This window comes from Aulonocara sp. 'chitande type north' Nkhata Bay, linkage group LG5 (genome assembly GCF_057382095.1).
Source record: "Aulonocara sp. 'chitande type north' Nkhata Bay isolate Kocher_YH1m ecotype deep benthic linkage group LG5, A_spYH_male_GT1.1, whole genome shotgun sequence".
NCBI lineage: Eukaryota > Metazoa > Chordata > Actinopteri > Cichliformes > Cichlidae > Aulonocara > Aulonocara sp. 'chitande type north' Nkhata Bay.
The window spans coordinates 1442980-1466518 of NC_141348.1; the positions used below are offsets into that span (position 1 = coordinate 1442980).

The 23539-nt window shown below is 39.2% G+C and overlaps 3 protein-coding genes across 5 annotated transcripts; 2 read left to right on the top strand and 1 right to left on the bottom strand.

Annotated features, from left to right (window-relative positions):
• The first annotated feature begins 3086 nt into the window (after positions 1 to 3086).
• Positions 3087 to 10320, top strand: cd68 (CD68 molecule). Its single transcript, XM_086290890.1, has 6 exons — positions 3087 to 3219; positions 4160 to 4677; positions 5156 to 5269; positions 6930 to 6999; positions 7289 to 7456; positions 8541 to 10320. The coding sequence occupies exons 1-6, from the start codon at positions 3171 to 3173 to the stop codon at positions 8678 to 8680; spliced, it is 1059 nt and encodes a 352-aa protein (XP_086147016.1). The 5' UTR covers positions 3087 to 3170; the 3' UTR covers positions 8681 to 10320.
• A 1213-nt stretch (positions 10321 to 11533) lies between these two features.
• On the top strand, positions 11534 to 17258 carry LOC147329613 (membrane-spanning 4-domains subfamily A member 4A-like). 2 transcript variants are annotated; one of them, XM_086290894.1, is made up of 7 exons: positions 11534 to 11669; positions 12523 to 12644; positions 12896 to 13003; positions 13739 to 13792; positions 14257 to 14400; positions 15746 to 15868; positions 16666 to 17258. In XM_086290894.1, exons 1-7 carry the CDS (start codon positions 11663 to 11665, stop codon positions 16702 to 16704), a joined length of 597 nt encoding a protein of 198 aa, XP_086147020.1. In that variant the 5' UTR covers positions 11534 to 11662; the 3' UTR covers positions 16705 to 17258. The 2 variants fall into 2 exon arrangements, with proteins under 2 accessions (XP_086147020.1, XP_086147021.1); XM_086290895.1 differs by having other exon boundaries at positions 11569 to 11669; positions 12526 to 12644.
• A 297-nt stretch (positions 17259 to 17555) lies between these two features.
• On the bottom strand, positions 17556 to 23516 carry slx1b (structure-specific endonuclease subunit SLX1B). Of its 2 annotated transcripts, XM_086290892.1 has the most exons (6): positions 23196 to 23476; positions 22872 to 23037; positions 22739 to 22790; positions 21191 to 21511; positions 20136 to 20351; positions 17556 to 18215 (listed from the first exon to the last, which is right to left on the bottom strand). In XM_086290892.1, the coding sequence occupies exons 2-6, from the start codon at positions 23006 to 23008 to the stop codon at positions 18186 to 18188; spliced, it is 756 nt and encodes a 251-aa protein (XP_086147018.1). In that variant the 5' UTR covers positions 23009 to 23037; positions 23196 to 23476; the 3' UTR covers positions 17556 to 18185. The 2 variants fall into 2 exon arrangements, with proteins under 2 accessions (XP_086147018.1, XP_086147017.1); XM_086290891.1 differs by having other exon boundaries at positions 22872 to 23516.
• Positions 23517 to 23539: the final 23 nt, after the last annotated feature.

Genomic DNA, 23539 nt, shown 5'->3' on the forward strand with positions numbered 1-23539 from the left:
GTTTTTTTAGACGTGTTGCTCAAATTCAAAAGGAGTTAATATTTTGAATTGTCTCTCAGCCTGGTTCTGCTGCGGTTACTTCCTGTTAAAAGGGAGATTTTTCTTCCCATTGTCACCAAGGGTCATCTAATTGTTGGGTTTTCACTGCATTATTTTAGGGCCTTTATCTTAAAATATAAAGTGCATTTAAGCAACTTTTGTTTTATATAAATAAAATTAAATTGAATTCACAATTTTCACAGCATCCCAAGTTTTTTGCAATTGGGTTCAATTTCAATTTTTGTTTATTCAGTTTTATTAATATAGCATCAAAACACCACAACAGAGGCTTTTGGGTAAAGACCCTGCAATAATAAGGGTTGTATATGAAACACTGAGCGTTGAAAACAGTTGTCTTTAAAACCGTCTGGCCATCACCCATCGAGGCTATCTTTGTAGTGAACATTGTACGCTCACCACAGGTCTAAAAGTGCAAACAACTGCGGGTCATAAAGAAACTAACATGAGGCCTATCTCACATCTATTGTTTAAAAAATGGCCACAAGAAAGTCTTGATCCGTTAAAAAGGTACCAATGATGTAGTAGCTGTGATTACTAACATACATGAATTAAATCTGGAGAAAATCAGGATTTCTTTAAAAATCAGAAAACACAACAGGGTACCCCTTGTTAATTGCAGCCTTCTCTGCTGAGGGAGGAGCACCAACTCATCATAAGGTGGCACTGGTGAACACATATACGTTTTGTCAACGGTTACTTGAATGTCTGTGTCTTTCAAAATATTGCAAATATAATCTTTTATTTTGTATGGCAGTCATTTTTAATAACAACACGGCAGGCACAGTTTTGGGCAGATTATGTTTGTCCAGTTTTTAAATTAAAGAGAAAAGAAAAATCTATCAGTATGCAAATGTTCCTACTTTTATCATTTCAATGACTTTTCCCTAATCTTCTGCACTAGCAAGAGTATTGCAGTCTGACATTCATGCGTGTGTGTCCTGCCTTGGGGATTAACACGCCTCTACTTCCTACAATGCAGCTGGTTTGTTTGATTTTTTGTTGGATTTTTATTGTCTAGAAAATGTATGTTTGATGATGCACAGAACATGCAGAACTTATAGTTAAGCCATGCCAGCTTATACTTGAGTTATTTCACTATCTTAACCTCAGTGAGGTTTTTGTGCAGTTACCTGTAACTTCACTGATTGTAAATGTAAAAAGAAAAACTAACATGTTTGGGTGCATTCAATGCAATCCTGAAGCGTCACGAGGATGACTGGCAGTGTCACCTGCTTGTGTGTTTCTGGGAACCACCTTATTTCCTGTTTTCGTGTCACATGACATGTTCTGTCTATTTATGCTAACAGTCAGAAAGTTAACCATTTATATTTACACTAAGTGCACCTTTCACTCTGTAGGACACAGTATTTATACTTATATTCTTTTAAAGCCATGTTTGTGTTAAGTATATGTGCCGTAGCATGTCATTATTTGTGTTTGTTCTCTCTGTTTTTGACCTGGAGTGTGTATTGAACTTTGATTATATAGTTAATACTAGAACCTTCTGTACCATCACTGCTCATAACTACTGCACTGTCATTAGATTTAAGTTATGTTAGCTTAATTATGGCAACCTTAATTCTTACTGCTTTGTATTAATAATCCGTCAGTATCATAACAACACTTTTTTTTTTTTTACCACTAATATAAAGTCCTATCGCTATAGCTACTGCTATTACTAAGGCTAAAATACTTGCAGTTATGCTGTTTATAGTATTAGTTTCTACTAGCAGTAATAATAATTGTACTAGCCTACAACCTGCATGTTGACTTGCAGCATTACCCTCCTACTAACGTGCCAATTGTAACTACTGATAATGACGCTCCGATCAGATCAAAGCGAACTGCTAGCAGCCGTTTAAGAGAGTGTTTGTGAGTGTCAGACAGAAATCTGGAGTTTTGTTTTACTCATCGACCTTTCTGTTAGCGCTGAGACTGTGGGTTCCCTCCTGCTAGCAGTCTTGTTGGTTTCGTTTCCTTGCTGTTGCTCATTTCTGAAGTTTTAAATCTTCGTAATTATTCTGTCTGTTGATGCTTTCAAAATAAAATTCATACTTCACGTTTCCTTGCAGAACAAGTCAAATCCCCGTTCCTGGCTGTGGTAAAATGCAGCTATATTGGTTGGCTGCTGCCTCTAAACATATCATTATTAATACTGTGTGTTGCTCATAAAAATTTTATATTCATGAGTTACTGTTACTTTTGCATATGGTGGTTGTTGCTGTGGTTTCCCTAATGTGTTTTTTTTTTTTTTGTTTTTTTTTGGGGGGGGTGTTAGCAGGCGATGAAGCAGATTTTCAGTGTCTTCTCGCTTTCTCTCTCTCTCTCTCTTCACAAAATTTCTGTCAGTTCTGACTGTAATAACCGACAATAAAAAAAAAAAATCCTAATAAAAATCCAGTAGACTATAACTATCAAGTGGACCAGTATAGCTAAAAGCCGTAACGGTCCACTTGGGAAATTAAATTTGTTCTTGGCCTTCAGGAGAGGCCAAAAAAATTAACTAATTTCTCTGTCTACCTCTTCTTAAACTTAAATTCATCTACAATATTAATTCCACGCATGATCACACTCTAAAACTTACATTTTAAACAAAACACATTTCATTATATAGAACGGAATACTATTTAATAATTTATCAAAACATCAATTTGAAGTGGGAAGCATAGTGATACTTTGCACATTTTAAACGTAACTTTAAAGTAAAGTGCCTGTAGAAAAAAACTATTATTATTTGTATACTACTAGAATGGATTTTGTAATTCCTTAATTTCACGTTGTTTACGAGGCTGGTTCTGTTGGTGGTCTCGTCCTAAAAAAAAAAAATAAGAAGAAAGTCCTTCCTCACCACCGTCGCTCAAGGACTGTCTAATTGTTGGGGTTTGCACTATAGTACTGCAAGGGCAGCTTGCCCTATTTCGAAAAAAAAAATTACTGAATGAGAAGCTGTTACTCAGAATAGTACATTTTCAGCGCTGACTGCGGATACGGATGCTTTTATTTTTTTAAGCATGGACTTCCTGCTGCTTGAAAAGTGAGGTATTTATAGGTGGAGGCGCGACGGCATCGCTCCAAAGCTCCTGGTTCCCCACTGCTCTGCGCTTGCCATCATGCTGAGGACTGTTGTTTTCGTCTTTATCGCGTGCTGTGCGCTTTCAGGTAAGACCCCTAAACAATACTAATATTAAAATAAACGAGATCCATATATGAAAAAGAAAGGCGTAACTCACGTCAGATCTCGCTGTTAGTTTTGTGCTTAAGTGCCACAGTAAGTGTTTAGAGTCTACAAAGATACTGTGTTATATAATATATAAACAAAAAGGCTCAAAATGGGGCTTTGTCTGTGTGTGCTTACCCACGGACGTTGTCACGAAATACAATGTATGTGAAACTCTACTTCACAGGGACTTCCTAGATTGTGGGCGAGACAGAAATTTGTCTTTCGATATTGTTGCAAGACCGAGTCACATGTCTGCTGACAGATGACAGCTGTTGTTTTTAGAACATGATTTCCGCAACCGAATACAAACCTTAAACCTACCTTAATGTTTATAACTTCACTATTCGTATTTTGTTGATTAATTGATCAGTCAAGAAAATCGATTGCTTGATTTGTAATAAAATTATTTTGTTTAATGTGCAGAGACCGTTTATACTGATATCTTGTCAATTTATTTATAAGCACATTTAAAAACAACTCAGGTTGACCAAAGTGATATACAGACTAATAATAGAGAGCAGAAAGGGAAAAGACATACACACACATTTCCATCATAGAAGCTTTGAGTAATCCCGCTCTACTCTACTCAAACTACTGTTTGATCCCATCAAACAGTAGTTTGAGCAGCTGGTAATGAAAGCACATTGGACCTTCATTTCATTTAATATCATTAAATGTAATGATAAAACTACCGTGTGAATAAATACATAGCCAGAACTTATTTAAGCAAAAATGTAAGCAATAAGAAAGTTTGTGTTTTCTTAGCGAAGCCCAAAGTAACTAAAAGTCAGCTAATACAGCAACAGTAAAGTAAGAGTTCATTTAGTCTGGAATTAGTATGAATGCTGAAAAGGATTCTTTGTTTCTTTGTCCCACAAGCGCTGTCATTGGCTGGAGACACAAACAAATCCAAACCTTCAGCAACTGTCGCCCCTGCAAGTCAATTTGACAGTTCAAACACCACCAAGCATCCAAAACCCACCACCAAGCATCCAACCACCACCACCAAGCATCCAACCACCACCACCAAGCATCCAACCACCACCACCAAGCATCCAAACACCACCACCAAGCATCCAACCACCACCACCAAGCATCCAAAACCCACCACCAAGCATCCAACCACCACCACCAAGCATCCAACCACCACCACCAAGCATCCAACCACCACCACCAAGCATCCAACCACCACCACCACCAAGGCTCCAACCACCACCACCACCAAGGCTCCAACCACCACCACCAAGCCTCCAAACACCACTACCACGGCTTCACCAACGCCCACACCTAGACCCTCCGCTGGCTTGACCGTAGGATACTACAATATCACAAAAAATAAAAGTGAGACCTGCCTGAGGGCTCAGATGGCGCTGCAGATCCGAAAAGTATCAACAAATGTAGGTTTCTTAATATCAACTGTCTAGCTTTTTTGTTTTCTTTTTGTTTGTTTTTTGTTTTGTGGCATGTAAATTAGTCTTAACATAGCATATAGATATTCTATTAGCAATACATCCTAATGAGTCCAGCACGAGGATGTGACTCAGCTTTCAGTGATTCAGTTGTCAGCAGTCTTCAGGAAGAGAGAATTTGCTATCATGCAAGTTTAATTTCCTCATTTTGTTACTGTAAATGGTTAAATATTGCCAGTGTTTGTGTAACAAGACAATCGGGTAACTTACATGACCCATGAACTAGAGTTTCTTTAAAGAAAGTCTGCTGCTGCCTTGTTATCTTAAACGAATTGTCTTGTGTGTGAATGTGTGTGTGAATGGGTGGATGACTGGTTGTGTAAAGCGCTTTGGGGTCCTTAGGGACTAGTAAAGCGCTATATAAATACAGGCCATTTACCATTTGTTCTTCTCTGTTTATTCCCAGGCAATCTTCATTGTTCAGCCACATCTAACCAGTACTAGTGGAAGTTGCAATGAAAACAGCGCCAACCTTAAGATTTCCTTTAAAGAGGGCTTCATTAACTTCAGCTTCACCAAGGTACTTGGTGAACTCTTTTCCCAAAGCCTGTGACATATACAGCATTATAAGATCAAAATGAGGTGGTTAAAGAGGTGCTGAGGTCAGCCAATCATTCATCTTAACCTGAAATTACCACAGTTACCCTATCCTGCACATTTATGACAAGAACGTCAATTCAACCTCTGACGTCCAAGTCATGACAACCCTAACTTTGCAATCTTAGGATAAGATAAACAGATAGACACCTTATTGGTCTCAACCATGGGCAATCAGAATGTGTAATTTCTGTTTTTATTAAACTGAGCTCTAAGTTTCAGGAAACAAAGTAAATAATCACTCTAACGTCAAACAATCACATTTCCAAAAAAAAGTCTGTTCCACATTTTTCCAAGATGTAGGATTAGGGTTAGCACTTCAGAGTGTTAACAGTTTCCTTGACGAGTAAATCTATGTAAGCTGGAAATACTAGTCAAGCGAAATAAATTGCAGAAGTGTTAAAAGAGAAGTAGCCCATAGGGAAACTACATCAGGCGGCTTCGCCCTACTGCATCCATGTGATTCATTCTGTGGTTTTGTAAGTGATAGTCTATCTGAACACTTAAAGTGTTTATGTCAAATAAAATATACAGCTGAGGTGTAATTATACCACCAACTGCAGCCTGGTTGTCCTTATGTCATATTTATTATGCACAAAAATTAATCGATTTGAATTTATTATCCCAGAGAGTTGGTTCTGTTCACTTGAACATTGTGTTTCCAGCGAGAGAAATGTTTCAAGATATTTCGCACTCATCCAAGTGACTTCCCCTGTCTCTTTGATTGTGCTTCCACAACTCCCATACAGTGTGGGCACACGAAAGAATGAACTGTCTGGGATTTCCTTTGTTGGAGGATTGAGCGTGCATCAGTTATCATTTTCAAAGATGCAATATGGATTCATAGCCAGAAAAAAATAAAGATAGAAGGAAACATTTGTAATTAGTTTGCCTCCAATATAAATGTTAGCTTAGTAGAAGTGCATGCTGCTCCTGGTGGCAACTTTACTGTAAGCATAAAAAGATCCAACAGCTTTTAATAAAAGCCCCACTTGTGAACTGGTCTCAATAATATCACAATAAAGAAAGACACACTGCTGAAAATCAGCTTTCAGTTTTCAGAGTCAAAGCTGACCAAAGCTTCTGGGACTCTGGGTTACTTTCATTTTCTTTCTTTTTTTTAAAGTGAGGGTTTTTTTTTTTAATTCTGTAGTCTGTTCTGTAATGGAGTATCTACTGCGGTAGTAATATAATATACTTTAATATAGTGCTATCATATTAAATATTAGATTGTAGTGGTTAGCCTGGCTAACCAGATTTTAAATAGAAAAGCTCAGACACGACAGCCAGGAATAGTAGATTGCTTTGTTATGTAGGCTGGTCTCAAGCATGTGTCCGGGGTTAAGAGGAAAACAGTAATACGTTGTCAAACTGGTCGGATGAGCTGTTTCCTGTTTCACACTTCAAATTCAAATGCTAGCAGCATGTGTACTTGCTGAAACCTGTTTATCTGTTGTAAATGAGCACAGAAACTCTCTGACCCAGAAAAATGTTCAGTGGATTCAGTAAAACGAAAACCAAAATGTCACATTTGGACACAGTGTTACATTGTAAAAGGTTCCCTGTTTGTTATAATTCCTCAGAGTGTTCCTAATAACACCGTCTACGTTGATGCCGTGTCTTTCAGCTTGAACTACCCTTTAACCACAAACGGTAAGTCAATGTTTATTTCGTAACATTTTCACTGATGAGAGTTTGGACTCACTGGATGTCCCCTGATACTTTAGCTACAGGTAAGTGTTGCACATGGATGGTAAACACAGAAAAAACACAAGCTGCTGTTTCCTTGTTTGTGTGCCTGCTCAACAATATACAGACAAGACCTGTGGAGTTACTGTTAAGCATGTCATGCTACTACTTTCAGTGTAATATTGTTTAACTCGATTGTCGCGATACTTGATTATCGGTCTGTAAAAATTGTCTTTCTATTTCACACTTGCAGGTACAACTTACAATGCCAACAACAAGTCAGTCCATCTGTTCCCTGCACAGATTGGACACTCCTACTCCTGCAGCGCTGATTCTATTTACATGGGCAACGACCTGTCCCTGGATGTAAATTCTGACAGAACGCAAGCCTTCAATCTGACCAAGAACAACTTTGGAGATCGTAAGTGTCCCTGTGAAGAACAACTAATCATTAAACCATCCTCAGTCTTAAAAACATTGTTAGAGCCAGTATTGGGATTGCTGTAGCTCAGGAGGTACAGCTGCTTAGCTACTAAACAGGAGGTTGGTGGTTTGATCCCTGGCTGCTCCAGTCTGCATCCTTGGGCAAGATGCTAACCCCAAGTTGCTTTCTATACATTGGAATGTGTGTATGTTAGATAGTAAGCACTTATGTATAAAAAGCATAGAAAGTGCTAGTGTGAATGAAGCAAGTTGTATAAAGTTCTCTGATAGAGTAGAAAAGCGCTATATAAGAACCAGTACATTTACAATAATGGAAGCAGGAAATGTCCATCGAGCTAGGTTTGGAAGTACTCTAGTCTAAATGTTTTCCATTCCAAGTCAAAAAGTTGTAGTCTCTTATTCTCAGGTTTGGAATGACTTTATTTCTTACAGCAATGCGTAACTTTCAGACTTAAAACACTTTATCTTTCATGGGGATTTAAACTTTACACATCCTATTTGAATAATATTCTCCAAACAATATTTTAGCAAATGATGTAATATGATCAGCATACAAAAATGTGTATAAAGTTAAAAACCAAGGTCCTGAAGCCAAAGCAAGGAAGCAGTGATTATTCATTGCTGCATCAGTAATAGTCCTTAAAAACATGTAATGCACAACACACGCGGTTGAAATTTAAAAAATCGGATACTTCCTCGTGAGTGGCTTTTCATCATTAGAGTTTCCAACAGTGGAAACTAAAGCAGCTGCGTGACAGCTTGACAGTCGACTGCTCTGGAATGCAGCTCAGGAAGAACAGGTTTAACTACAGTCCTAAGCAGATTTCATAGAATAGTTACGTTTCATGGAACGCATTCATGCTCCATTATCTTTGTCAGTTGTTGGATTGAAGAATAAAATTTAGCCTGAACAGACAGTTTGACTGAACTCTGTTACACACATCCACAATCTTCCAAAAGTGACATTTGACATTTTATCAGTTCTTAGAAAACTGGTCACTTAAAAAAGTGATATGTTGTTTAAATGGGAGTGTGTGTGTGTGTGTGTGTGTGTTTTCCAGGTGACTACTGTCCTGCGGACCAGCGTAGTTACAAGATTGCCATTGGAGTGGGAGTGGCACTGCTGGTGCTCATCGTGGTGGTGGTAGTGGCCTATCTGGTGAGCCGCAAGAGGAGGACCGATGGCTACCAATCCCTGTGAGGGGGATTGGCCAGAAAGGGATAAGCAGTCACTAAGACCTTCTTAGGTGGATGATTACTGAAACCTGTCATTTCTGTCTTTGTCTCCTAATTTAACTGGTTGATGGTTAGTTACAGTTTTCATTCAGAGGTATGTGCTACTTTAAACAGCTTGATTGTACAATTTGAGAATATAAAGTTTTTTAAATTTAGTTTTAAACGAGTTAAATGTAGATCAGTTTGAATAACAAAAGCATACTGGTTTTCATTTTATTGTCACAGCCACACACTCTACACTCCATACAGTCAGGTTTTGAAACGCCAGTATGACAAGTCGAGCGCTTACTTTGTCATTTAATGCCAGTTGCTAGGATGTTTATTTGTGTCACTATGGTACATAAGCAGTGTTTGGATCACAGAGTTGTATTGTTCATTATTGACAACAGCGGCCCCCCGTTATGAGTCATAATCCAACTGTTGCTATCACTTAACTCAAGAGTTGTGAGGTAAAAGTCATTTTTAATCATCTTTTCTTTTAAAATTAGAAGCAGCCTATTTTTAAAAGCATTACTGATTTTTTTTTTAACTGTTACAGGATGTTGTATTAAATGTTTGTTTTTTTTAATCGCATCTTGTATGCTCTTAATTTTTTTTCATAAAAAGGGAGGTGATGGTATACTGTGTTTGGATCATTAGCTATCATCAGCTGAAGGGATCATCAGTTATTGCACTGATCATTGTCTCAGCCTACTTTCTTTGCCTTTGTCAAACTGTAGTGGAATGGAGCCTCCATGTTGGTCATTAATGACTTTAGTCTAATCCTGATAAGATTTTTAATGGCTCATGCACGTTTTATTTGGTGTTTATGCCGAATAAACAACAATGACACAAGGGAACCACTAATTGGCAGTAGGGAACTATGCAGTTTAAACAACAGTAACTTAAAGTAAGCTGTTCATTTGCATTTTGGGTTCATTTGTGTTTCTAATTTGGATGTCAGATAAAGAACAAATGTATGGTTTATTGCAGCTTATTCTGAAGTGGCCAGTAAGAGTAGAGAAATATGTAAATGACACTCCATTTAAATTTTAGAGCGTATAAATGTTGAACAGCAGATTGTTTTGTTTAAAATTCCTGTAACACAGAGAAGTGAGAGGACATCTGAACCCACTCAATCTATGTATGTTTGAAGTTTTTTAAAAAGGAAGAAAGCAATAGGAATGTCAGTGCTATTACATTTAACTTTTGAAATGCACAAGCTAAATTTCTCTGTAGGTTTGAAGCGGGGAAGTAAAAAGCTCAGAGAGATGTCTCAAGAATTGAACAAATGCAACCAAAACCTTCTGCGTGCCACCGTAACACCATACTGTACCAACAAAGGAGTTTCTCTCCTGGTGTCAAATGTATTCGTGTGAACCAACTCTTCAGTAATACTTTAAATGATTATTCGTGTGCTTTTGTTGATGTAATAAAAAAGGGATGTTGTGATGTTATAACTGTGTCAGTGACTGGCAGCTCCACTCTTACTGTCAGGGCAGGCAGAGGCTGTGAAATGAAGACATCAGCAGAAAAGTTAGACTTTACTGTTGTGCACAGCATGTGAGCACTTTGTACCTTGTTTTTACGCCCTTTTCCAATAAAAATGATTATATTATTTCTAAATATGTGTCTGTGCTGATGGTATCACAAAACTGTAGAGGGCATAGGAGCCGTGGCAGTCGTGGAAGAACTGCATTCTCCACATACTTCTTTTTCCCCTCAAAAAAATATTTTCCTAATACTCTTTGTAGAAAAATCATATCTACAAAAGCCCCCCCCCCCCCCGCCCCCAAAAAAAAACAACAACAAAAAGACAAAAAAAAAAAAAACAACAACTTAGAGATTAGTGTTGGAAACAGCAGAGAGAAAGAGCATCGGAAAACCAAAAACAGAGTAGCTGAGATCATAATAAGCGAGAATGACAAACTTTAGCTTTCTTATGTTGTCTTTGTATTATTTTCGGTCAGGTAGTCAGGTATAACTAAAAAAAAAAAAGCAAACATAGCAGCGCTAAATACGTGTCATGATCAAAACACTGTGGGAAAACTGCACTTGTACTCGGAGGACATCGTCATGGTCCGCCCCCAAGAGGATACAGCAGCTCGTGCCAAAAACCGATTGTCTGCCAAAAAGTGATTTCCAGTGTTTACATGTGTTTTTATTATATGTAATGTCTTTACTTATATTGGTAAATAGACTAAAGTGAACAGGGTTTACAAAGAGGTTATATGGTCATCTTATCAGCTTGTTTGCTCACTGTACATTTTATACATAGCTCTGTGCAATTTTTCCATACATATTTCTGTACATTGTTACATGTATATACGAACTTCAGTTGCTTATGTATATAGGAACACTTTGTGTCTCCCTTTTATATTCTATATTCTCCTTGCTATAAGAGCTGTGTAACACCCAAATTTCTCATCCGTGGGAAAATAAAGGTTTATTCTATTCTATACTGTGTAAAATGTGAAAATTACCTCTTTTTCAAGTATCTTCATGACTCTGTGTTATTATACCTACATTATAAGCAATCGAGTACTTTTTAGCAATTTAAAATATGTTTACAGAATTATTGTCATATTTGTTGTAATGTCTGCTGTCCTTAAAAAATGACATTTTTTTAATGTCAACAAGATTTCTTTTATTTTTTTTACCGTATTCATAGAGGATATTTAAACTCTGCCAAAAAAAACCCCAAAAAACTGACTGCGGCTTCTAACTTGTAACAGGAATGTTGTTTGTGGCTCAAGGTGACTTGATATCATTCACGATGGATACATTTGACATATATTTCACATAAAAAAAAAAATTACAACAGTTTAAAAACAGGAAATCCCTTTTTGCCACTACACCCCGATAGAGGATTGGGTGGGTCGAACTTCCCTACAAAATCCCGAGGTCAGCATATAAACGAGGGAAACTGGCGAGCTGTCTGGACGAAGTTACAGCGGATCTTGTGATCATGGCAGGTAAAATATCGATATAATAATTCAAATCTAAACGATGGTGTACAAGCGGTACACTAGAAAAAATATTATTGACATTATTATCGACATTTGTAGCTTAGTTGTTGTAACTGTAGCCTCTACACAAAAAACATCGTGAAACTAACTGATCAGCCGTCTTGTGATACAACACCCATCGTGTGCAAACACGGGTGTAACCATCATTTGTACAAATCCGCTTTTCTAGGTTTTTGTGGATTTTTGCTTCTAACCAGATGCAGTTTTCCGCGCTATCTTTTCAGCACCCTTCTGCTGATCATGTCAATGAGCTAAACAACCAAACAACTGTAATCTCCACATTTCGACTTTTTTCTCAAAGCAGATTTTTGGCTTTAATCGCGAATTTCGACTTTATTCTCAAGAGGAGCGATTTTATTTAATACTTAACAACCTTATTTCTCGGTGCTAAATTTACGATGTCCCCGCTTTGGTTTAAGGGGAAATGAGAGAGCAGCAGTGCGTCTGATAAAATCCAGATGTCGGTGTTGATACTGAGGCATGTTTGCAATCCAGCTGTTTCTGCTAAATCTGCACATAGACTGCGCGCCGACACACGCCTGCTGTTAGTGAGCAGAGAAACAACAAATACCCTCAGCACTGTTATTACGGTACAGCACAACCCCACGATGGAATCTGCCTTTTATTGTCACCCTCAGAGATTCTGGACTCTGAGTAAACACAGTTATAATGTTAATATAAACCCAAACTTACATGAATACCGCTATGATTTGCAGTGAAGTTTAGCAGCACAGTTTGGATACTGAGCTGAGTCAAAACTGTGCAGCAGTAACAGAGATCTTTTCACTGCTGCTTTCAGAAGAAGTACCAGCTGTGGAAGAAGCCATCAGCCCAGCTCAAAGTCCTCTGGTCACACTCACCTTCCAGAAACACATCCACAGGAAAGAGAAATACCTGGAAGCTGAACCCAAAGCTCTGGGGGTATTGTGTGTGTGTGTGTGTGTGTGTGTGTGTGTGTGTGTGTGTGTGTGTGTGTGTGTGTGTGTGTGTGTGTGTGTGTGTGTGTGTGCGTGTGTGAGTGCGTGCGTGCGTGCGTGCGTGCGTGTGTCTTCAACTTCAACTAGTTTATATATACACACTATATTGCCAAAAGTACTCACTCATCTGTCCAGATCATTAAATTCAACTGTTCTAGGTTTATTTTCTGACACCTTTTCCTGACTTTACTTCAGATCACTCAGATCAGCCTCAGTGTTTTCACGATGCTCAGCACCATTGTGTTTCTGAGTAACTGGGGTAATACGTACGCTGTTATACCTTTCTTCATCTCATCTCTCCTGGTAAGTTTGCAGACACTTCACACACAGCATTAGATGAGCAGAGAAACTATATAAGACAAGAAAACTTGCATTCTTCATAACTACTTGCATCCCAAGTCCAGCTAGAATAAAAGATGAAATGTTTTCAAATAGTGACATCTTTGCTGCAGGACAATCACTGATCTGCAAAATGACACCGGCACTTAACAACCTTGCTTTTTATATAAGAAGATAACTCAAAATATAGAGTTCTCTGTTTCAAAGGGATGTAGTAAATAAGTGTAGTACCCATCAGTGTAGACTCAGAGTGACTGCAACATGTTGGCAAGTTGTCTGTGTTATAAATTAGATTAGTTATTTAATTACCTTCGCCAGTCTGTTTAATTGCAGTCATCCAACTACTACTAGCAAGCTAGATAGCTAAATACAAGAAAGTATGCTGAATGAAAATATTGAGTGCAAATTCTACTCTACTGGAGCACTTAAAGCATTTTATACAACATTTCCCATTCATACAAGCACTTCCTTTCATGCCTGAGCGCTTTCTAGCTAACAATCACACTGCACTGAATCCACTGAGGGCAACCTGTACATAGTATCATGCCCAAGGATGCTTTGGAACACAGACTGGAGTAGCCAGGGATCGAACTACCAGTTCATAGAAAAGTTGCACTACCTGTTAATTCTGTTAGTTGGTTAATTCCAGACTTGGGCCTAATGTCAGCCTTCTTGTGTGTGGTTTTGTTCTCTGTACAGGTGATAATAGCTGGGAGCTTAGCTGTAGCAGCAAAGAATCTTCATCTGCCGACAGTGAGTGTGCACACAAGCATGCACATACAACATAACAGCTTAAAAACAGCAACCACAGAGTACGGGAAGATATTTACCGTATCAGTTAATGCCACTGTTGAAGTCCCCTGCCACAGAAACAGAACAGCTCTCAGTCTCACTTCCTTTAAGAATCACTGAGTAAGGCTGAATGCAGCTGGTTGTTACACATGTCAAGTGACCTTGTCCCTGACATTTTACTGCCAGGACTGGCAGTGACCAGTACATGCAACAGCACATATGGCCAGGATGTAGAAGCAGTACTTCTCATAATACAGCAGACAGACACCAGCAGTCACCTTGTTAGCAACTAGCTGGAAACAAGTGGGAGGAGTGAAACTGACTTTTTATATCAGGATTGAAATTTAAAGTGGTTTTTTTTTATATCTTCTTACACAATGTATCCATGTCTCCAAGCAAATAATTGTATCAGCTGTTTTTCTCAGCTAAGGGCCTGCTTGGTGATGCAGATTGTGGCGTGTGTCGCTTCCATCGTCAATCTAGCCTGCACTCTGATTAAGGATAGCGCACCCTATTACTGCTGGCACTTTGACACGAGGGACTACGGTGAAATCTGCCATAAAATTGAGGTGAGTAACAAATGCCTTCTTTATAAGAATATTGTTATTATATTTAGTTGAACTACATTCATTTTATTTTCAAATTAGTGGAAGAAAGGGAAGTGTCAAACTAAGAACTATCTATTGTCTTCCATTATTCTAATGTGGGAAAATTCTTGAAAGAGTAGTTTTCAAACAGCTAACAGATCATCTGCAGCATAATGATTTATTTGAAGAGTTTCAGTCAGGTTTGAGAACTCATCAGTAAAGACGCTGGTGAAGGTTACAAATGATCTTCTTATGGCCTCTGACAGTGGACTCGTGTCTGTGCTTGTCCTGCTAGACCTCAGTGCAGCGTTCAATACTGTCGACCATAATATTTAATTACAGAGATTAGAGCAGTACATAGGAATTAGAGGTACTGCATTGCAGTGATTTAAATCATATCTATCAAATATACTCTAATTTGTTAGTGTAAATGGAGAGTCCTCTTCACACACTAAGGTTAATTATGGAGTTCCACAGGGTTCTGTACTAGGATCAGTTCTGTTTACATTATACATGCTTCCCTTTAGGCAATATTGTTCTGGGTATCGCTTACATTTTCACTGCAGATAATGCCCAGATTTATCTGTCAATCAAGCCAGATGACATAAATGGCATGGACAACCAAGTGTGGGCATGCAATAACTCGAGAATGAGACAGAGCAGAAGTTTAAAATTAACACTATGGGTGCGTCTACTACGAATCTCGGACAACTTTGATCCCAAAGTGATCATGATCACAGATTTTCAGAAGTTTTCTGAAAATCCCGTGAATGCGATAGTGTAGGATTTTTCAAAAAGATGGCTTGGTGCATCTACTGAGATAACTGGCAGCCACCAGTATTTTCTCTGTATTATTGTAAGGTCTCTATGGTAAAAATGGTAAATGGCCTGTATTTGTATAGCGCTTTACTAGTCCCTAAGGACCCCAAAGTGCTTTACATATCCAGTCATCCACCCATTCACACACACACACGCACATTCATACACACACATTCACACACTGGTGATGCCAAGCTACATTGTAGCCACAGCCACCCTGGGGCGCACTGACAGAGGCTATCTCACAATATAAAGCACCTTGGGGCAGCGGGCTTGTGATATGGTGCTATATAATTCAATATAGTTTTATTTATTTATATAAATATGGAAAAACTACAATTATAATAAATGTAAACAATATAAATGAAAATGAATTGAAATAGGTGGAATAGTAATGTGACGGCACTTCACAGTATGCTAAATGCACAATTTAATGAAGGAAGTTGAGCTGAAGAATGACATGAAAGATGTCCATATGTCATGTGTGTGTATTGTGTTCTATTTACAGAAAATCAATGCCCACTTTTGTGCTGGAGGTATGCTCATCCAGGCGACTCTGTTTGCCATCTCTGTTACTTTGGCTGCCTATTGCTGTAAGGTGGTCAACTGTTGTGGACCACCGGCTAAACTAGTGAGTAGATGCTCATGATCGCAATCGCAGTGCACTGTCACATTGTCATATTCATTAATGCCTACACACAGGCATTTGGACATGTGTGGAGCCAAACTATACTTACAGTTTTGAAATACCCTGTTTGTGTGTCTCCAACTACAGTTTTTTGCTGAGAATGTAGTGGCACAATCTTCAAATATTTGGTCAGTTTGTCGAGATAGAGCCTCTTTGCAAAAGTGCTCTGACGTTTTCAAAGACAGTTGTTCCTGCTGCCAGTTAACTTTGTTAACCGTTAACTGTTAGATTTGTGCTAACAATCTTTCAAAATACACAAACAAGGTATTTCAAAACTTTACTTACACTTGTGCCATTTGTGGTTTTCAATGCATTCTGGCATACCTGCCCCAAATCCACTTCATGGCAATCGATTATCTTGCCATGACTTTGATGGGTGAGGTTGAACGATAAAATTAATTCATGAACACAGCAGAAGGGTCAGGAGTGCCAATATGACTTAATTAAATAAGCCATTGAATTGTGTAATTAATTAATTACAATTGAAAACAACTAAATAAAAAATTATTAAATCTTTTACATGAAATTAATTGACATGATATGATTGATTAATTATTTATATATCTAATTAATGATTTATTTTCAATTATAATTATTTAACCATGGCACTTGAGGCCCTCCACAGTAAATTAATATTTTTTTGTTATCCCATTAAGAATAGGCCACACAATCATTGTTACTAACTTTAGACAGGGCTCATAGAGGTAATGATATTCAACCTTATTTTCTGTGCCTTTCAGCCAGTGATCACCGTACAAGCCCCTCCCGCCCAGGAGTGAAGATGGGACAGGCGCAAAAGACTCACGTACAGCCACAAAAATGCTCCAGTACAGTCTTGAGTTAAAACCAAATTAGTATTTTGAGAATAACAATCATGCGTAATATCAAAGTGGCACTTTACCCTCCATTATATATACACATATATATACACACATATATATATACACACACACATATATATATATATACACACACAAACATACACACACATCAAACAGAAAACAGGGGGACTTCCAGGCCAAGGAACAAGGCACATTAGCCAAATCAGTTCATGGAGGTTGACCAGGAAAAGAAGAAGCAAGAAACTGAGACTTGGTTAATACGACTATTAATTTGTGCTTGATGTCCTGTGAGCCGCCTATTACGCAAGCTGTTAACTCTCAGAAACTTGTCCTCTGATTCAGTTGTGTCTTTGGGTTTGTCAGACCTCTTCCTGTCAGAGTTTGTTACTGAGCCTTTTCATGGTGAAGGAAACTGTACTCACTGACACCTTGACTTTCTTTGCAATTTCTCTGTAGGACAGACCTTGCAATAAATAACTGGAAAAATTGGAGTGGTCTAAACGTTTTCACCTGTAGTGTACATATACATATTCATACGTATACAAATAGTTCGCACTTCAGTCACATCACGGCTGATTTAAAATCCTCTGTGGTAGTGTACAGAAAAAATATGGGCCAGACTTATAGCTCAGGGAACCATAACCAAGATTATACCCCCAAAACAGTTATTCAATTCAGTTTTATTTATACAGCGCCAAATCACAACAACAGTCGCCTCAAGGCGCTTTATATTATAAGGCATAATATTACAATAATACATACAGAATGGAAGAATTAGTTATCAGTCATGTATAAAAACTGAAGATTTTATTCTGCTTTTTAAATAATTAAGAGAAAGTGACAGAAACAAGACAAAAGTTAGGCTGGAGTTCCTGCTATCACTGGGTAAGGGAAAGGCAGGAACATCATGGATATGTTGTCATCACAGGGCTAACACAGAGATTCAACCATTCACACGCCCATATCCACACTTAGAATTACCACGTAACTATTAATTAATACATGTGTGTACTCTGCATATTCTCCCTGTGTGGTTTTCCTCCCAAACAGACTCCAGCAGACTGGAACGAAGAGAAGACAGCACTAACACTACATCACTCGCACCTAATTCAACACTAATAATGACAACAAAAAAAGAGTGTATCCTGCCTCTTGCCCTATGATTGCATGAGTTAGAGGTTCAAATAGATTGTGAATGAGAATTTGCTGTATAACTTATGGTGAAACGTGGCTTCTAGTGCTCAGAGTAGTCAGTAAGGCTAGAAAAGCACCATATTAATGCCAGTCCACTGACACAGTCGCCACAAACTGCAGATCATGTTGGAAGCACGGTCCTTTCCACGCAATGCTCCAGTTCTTCTGACAGTGATGTGATGTCCAGTGAGAAGTAAACACATTTTTTTACAGCTTCCCCTTCTTCATATCTGCAGTTTGTCTGCCCAGTGACTCTGCGGAAGATCAGTACAAATTAGCAAAGTAATTAAGCACCTTAAATCTTCTATATTTACTCTTCATTTTATTCCAGATCTACTGGTGTGGTGTACACACACAAGATTTCTGAAAGGGATGTGACATTTTAAGGCCCAACTGTACCTATATGTCCAGTTACGTAAATTAGAATGCATACAGTCTTTATCAATTAGAGATTGAATCAGAAAGATCATCTGATTCAAATGATAAAATGCAGAAACAAAGTGTGAAAAACTAAGTACATAGGTAAATAGGCAAGTAGAAGCCAGTACTGCTAAGCTCAAATGCACATAATTAACTGATCATCAAGTCTGAGCACTTCTATGAAAACAGAGGTTTTGGCAGTTTGCAGGTCAGAGTAGAAAATTGTTATATAGATTACCACTCAGAATACCATACAGCATCAGCCTCGTGCCAACAAAACAACAAAAAAACAACAACAACTTTATTCCGATATTAATCGAATCTAAAATTAACATTGAATTAAGATACTCGTGTGCAACAGTGTCAATCATCTTTGCCTCCAGCTGACAGGCAACTTTAGGCTCACAGCTCCTCCCCCCACTGACAGCTGAAGTAGTTAACATGCATTACACTGAGCAACACTTTCAGAGGAATTTCAGAGCTCAGTAAAACTCTCATTTCAGCAACACTGAAATATTAAACAGTTATCATAAACGTTAGCCTGGCTGGCACACACAATAACATTAGGTGTTTAGCATTAGCAATTACCCGATAGCCACATTAGCCATCTGTTATCATTAACATTGCAGCCAGCGAACTGCAATTAGATAAAAGACGAATAATTATTGCAGAGCAGATTACGGACACATGGATAAGCAGGCAGTTTGCTGGCTGTGCAGAGCAGAGGGGAGACTGTAGCTGAACTGAACAGAACGGAGGGGCCAGAGAGTGGAGAGCTAATCCTGGCAATTAAAGATAAATAATAAAAATGGAATAAATTATAAATTTGACTGAACAGCACACAGTACTACTAATACAGGATATGAAGCAGGCAAGGAGGTGACCGGGGCAACAGACATCCAGAGGCCCCCCCAGACCACTTCAAGGACAATGGCAGCCCCTACCTGGAGAAGAGCAGAGGTAAGCAGCCAGCAGCCACAGTTCAGAAGGCCCAGGGCCACAGAAATGAGCCCGCAGGTGCTGCCGGCAGCCAGCTGTGCCAGAGCAGACTGAGCTCCAGGCCCAGGACCTGAGACCCAAGAGCACCACGCCCACCACCCAAGCAGGGGCCCATCAGAGCCAGGAGGGCCAGGTCATGCAAAGCAGCCTTTGAGAGTGAGCCACAACCCAACCGAGCACCCAGCCGCAGACACCGAGAAACACCAATGCACCAGCCAGTGGGTGGGGGCGCCAACCAGCACCAGCACTGGCACCAGAGGTGAGGACCCTGTTCAGTGTGCCCACCTCAAAAGGCCCTATATGTATGTGTCATTAAAGTGTAAGGAATGAGAGTGTCCAAGTTGTGAAATCAGAACAACCCTAGTCAGCACAGTGACCCCAAGAATCAAACACACCAGAGGCCAAAATTCTTCCACTGCCATGGGAGAGACTGATAACGTCATAAGAAAATGATTACTCCGAGTTGTGGCTGGTAGACGTTGTTCTACAAGCTACTGAATCATAGGGTGTACTTGGTTTTCACACACTGCTTTGGCATTTTGTCTTAATTTTGCACATGAAAAAAATAAAATAAAAAACAGAAATACAGTGAGACTCCAGTAACCGCCTCCGGCATAATCAATGTGAGCAAAGCTTTTTGTGAGAGGCTTTAGAAAAGAACCAACAGGAGACATGCAAATAATAAAAGTGAGTAATGAACAGAGAGCTGAATGTATTCTATCTAAACATACTGAGCATGAGATGCTGTAACTAACTTGGGCTGCAGACAGCGTGACCTCCTCCAGGTCTCCGAAGCAGCCGTGTTTATGTCGGATGAGACTTCCCCACAGCATCGAGCTGTCGCAGGAAGGACACTCGCCCTCAACTGGCAGAAGGTGGGATGGCTCAGACCTCAGGAAATATCTGGCAAGGCAGATTACATGACCTCTCATCCCACAGGAAGGGTGGACACAGCTCAGCTTCTCTGACACCTCAAAGAGCACAAAAGCATTACATTGTTTACATTAAATTCAAATTTCAAATTCAAATTTTATTTGTCACGTACACAGTCATACACAGTACGATATGTAGTGAAATGCTTACATTACATTACATTAAATTCAGCTAAAATTTCAAGTAAAGTTTGAACTATTACTGGTTCTGGGACACAAAATAAACTTTCAAGATATTTTCAGGCGAGACCTCGATTTATGAAGACATCACCTGTTTGTAAAAGTGCTCCCACATTTTCGGAAATGCCTGACATCCCACCAGCTAGCAGTAGATAGTCGACTGGGATGTCAAGGCTCACTAGAGCCAGTCTTGTGTCAAGGTAGTTATCCCCGACAGAAGTTGTTTCCCCTGCGTCGGGAGCCCGACTTTGCACATTATTTTCAACCCTGCGTCATTTGGATACTCAGTGGAAGTTAAAGTTGAGTTGAATAAAATTCACTTAGATAACTTAATGTTCATTTCAGTATTTTATTTGTTCCTGAGCAAATCGGCTTGGCTGAGACTAAAGTAAAATAAAACAGAGGAACAGGTCAGGAGCTTTGCTGCAGAGCAGGAAGCTCCACACATTCTCTCCACTGCCTGTTTATTTGAAGAAAGGTCATTGAAGTAGTTTAAAATGTTCCTAGATTAAAAAATATATATCAACAATGTACTCAGATGGATATGATTTGAAAAACAAGTATCTAAACAACCAAACGATATCTGAGCCATTGAGTATTTTGATGAGTTAATCCTGCTGACCATTAAAGACATCCTGCTGTTTAAACTGAACAGAAATGTGTAAAAGCACTGATACTGATCTGTTAGATGACTCTACCTTGATGTGCTTCTCACAGAGAAAACACATGGACGCCTCTTCCTCTTCCTCGTCCTGACATTGTAGCGAGGGTGTCTTTTTGGCTCTTACGGTGCCAAAAGCGATGGGGATATGGAGGGGAGGCTGCAGGCCAGGCTCAAAGTCCATCCTGTACTCCTGTTTGAGCCAGCGCGCTGTTAGCGGCAGTCTGTTCCATGGCGCCACCCTCAGCATGTTGGAGACGACTCGCCAGTGGAATTCCAGGCTCGATTCTTTTCTGGAGCGCCGAGATACATGCACAAGCCTCCTGGAGGAATGAGGGTGCTGCCACGCCCACTCAAACTGGCACACAGAAACATGACAGTCACACAGCCACTCAGGACAGTGTCCAGCTTGGATGGAGCTTGCAAAATATTAATCTGATTTGTGTGAAGTATTTTCCTCATTTCACTTGGTGCCTAAAACCTTGTCTGTTTTCAGTCTGGTTCAATTCTATTTATATAGACGACAGTGCCACAAGGTGCTTTATACTGTACGGTAAAGACTCTCCACCAAGTAAACACTAAAACCCAACAATGAGAAGACCCCTATGAGCAAGCACTTTGCAACAGTGGGAAGGAAAAACTCCCTTTTAACAGGAAGAAACCTCTGGTAGAACCATTCTCAGGTAGGGACGGGAATCTGCAATTCCATTACCGGTAATAAAATATAATGTTCAAAGTAGTCTTTAAACATTTCAGGGCCTTTCAAGGCATCAGAACTACACCTGAGAAGAGGAGAGATGTTGTCTGTTGTGTGTGTGTTTCAGATTTATTGGAAATGCAATTAGGCTGTGACATAAAAAACATAGTGTCTCAGAACACAAACACTATCTCTTCTACTCTGTGGTTATTTGGTGCTAAGACTAGCCACGGATGATTTTGTCTCCACTGCGACAGTCTTCTGACCACAATAAATCAAACAAGACTAGAGTTCAGATTCCAGAGTTCATTTAAACTGAACTCTGGAAACATTCAACTAAACTTCAGCTGTTAATGTTTGATCATGAATCTGACCTGTCTAGCGTGCACATGCAGTCATGGTCATGTTTCATGTTTTTCTTTCTGTTAGCTTTAAGGATCATTGTCTGAGATGAATGGTTGAAAATCATGCTCAATTTCTGTGCTGAAAAATGGGCCTCTATTTATTTTTATCACTCAGTAAACATACCCTCCCCCCACCCACCCACTCACTATCATTAGGTGAAAAAAATGACAAATGGAAATTTCATCACCTAAAGCCCAGATTGGCAGATTTCTGCTGAAATCCAATGATTTAAAGCAAAGCAAAGCAAAGAAAATTAATCATCACATTTATTATATACTAACATTTGCATGAAATTCCAACTGACAAACTGTAGAAGATTGGACGACCACATGTAAAGAAACAAACTCTGAAAACTGTGCACGCATGAAACTGCGCTCTTATTGCTATGGGCTTGGGTGACACTTTATTATAGTCACAATGGCGCTCTGAGAGTTTTTGATTCATTTCCATCACTTATAGATTGGACAGTGTCTTGATACTTACCCTGAGAGCAGCAATATCAGATGGGAAGCCGTGGATAATGAGGACCATCTCCCTGTAGACAGACGGACACAGTAAATAGTAACTAATGTCCAAGGTGCGGTATACCGTACAGTATAAAGTTGCGAGGCCCTACCACGGTCCTCTCCCGCTGGTCCTCTTGGCCCCTCCTCTGTGCCTCCCAGCATTGTGCTGTCCTATCCTTCGCTCTGGGTTCACAGTGAAGCCGATGTAGATACGGCCTTTAAATTTTGGATTGATGCAGTACAGCATATACACCCCGAAGAAACTTTCCACCTCCACTACCATAGTAACAGCATAAGCAGACTACTCTCATAAGCCCAAGACTGAATCACGACTTTACCAGATATCGGTCACAGTGGCTAACATTGGCTACATGCTAAAGTATTATACAGGTATAATACACACCAAATAACTCCAAGTATTGTTCAACACTTACGTGACTTTTGCACAAAATCTTTACGTTTTTCATCCACAGTTAGCCACCTCCGACTGCTTGGTCGCTTTAAAAAAAAAAGTACATACACATAAACAGCCTCTGTATTAGTAGTCGAAAAATCTGCCTGATAAAATTCAAAATTCAAAAAAGCGTAACGACGCAGAGTAGCTAACAAAAGCGTAACATCTTATACCAGTCAGGCTATACTAACACATCTATGACTAAAGATGTCGGATACGTGCAGTCTTTTCTGATTCATTAATCGAAACTGCAAAACTTTAGTTTGGCTTTCTGCATAGACCTCTAGTGTTATGATTTGCTATTTTAAATAATTGGTCCCGCCT